General features: G+C 60.3%; 1 protein-coding gene across 1 annotated transcript; it reads left to right on the top strand.

The window, feature by feature from the left end:
• Positions 1-94: 94 nt before the first annotated feature.
• LOC104413881 (myosin regulatory light polypeptide 9-like) lies at positions 95-278 on the top strand (the record flags this gene model as incomplete). Its single annotated transcript, XM_010024995.1, has 1 exon — positions 95-278. A coding segment is annotated over exon 1 (184 nt), but the record flags the coding sequence as incomplete, so codon positions are not given.
• Positions 279-660: the final 382 nt, after the last annotated feature.

Raw genomic sequence — 660 nt, forward strand, 5'->3', positions numbered from 1 at the left:
CATTAGAGCCGGAGTCCTGCCTGGCCCCATGTCTGACCCTGCCACCACTTGCCTCCCTACTGCCCTGCCCGCAGGTCCCCCCCCAGCCGCCAGGATGTCCAGCAAACGTGCCAAAGCCAAGACCACCAAGAAGCGCCCCCAGCGCGCCACCTCCAACGTCTTCGCCATGTTCGACCAGTCACAGATCCAGGAGTTCAAGGAAGCCTTCAACATGATCGACCAGAACCGTGACGGCTTCATCGACAAGGAGGACCTGCACGACATGCTGGCTTCCCTCGGTGAGGAGATCCTGCCTCCATGTATCCCTCAGCCCCTCTGGGGGACATGGGGAGAGCTGCTGGGGGACCCAGTGCCTCACGCTCCGTGCTGAAGTCCGGCTTTGGTGGGATGCATGGAGGCACAAACCTCCTGCTCTGGGCCGGCCTGATGCTGGCTGCAAAATTGGGGTGGGGGGAAGAAAAGGAATTTCTCTGCTGGCACCAGTTGACTGTACGTGTGTTTGTGGAGACATCCAAGGGCAGCACTTGGTTCATTGTGCTCACTAGAAGCGGGGAGACCCTCGGGGTTGGAGAAGCTTTGCTACGAGCAACCACCAGCCACAGCTATGGAGTATTAGAGCAGTCTCACCCCCGAGCATCGCTTGGGGCCATCCCCTCTGCG

This window comes from Nestor notabilis, unplaced genomic scaffold (genome assembly GCF_000696875.1).
Source record: "Nestor notabilis isolate BGI_N333 unplaced genomic scaffold, ASM69687v1 scaffold20432, whole genome shotgun sequence".
Lineage (NCBI taxonomy): Eukaryota > Metazoa > Chordata > Aves > Psittaciformes > Psittacidae > Nestor > Nestor notabilis.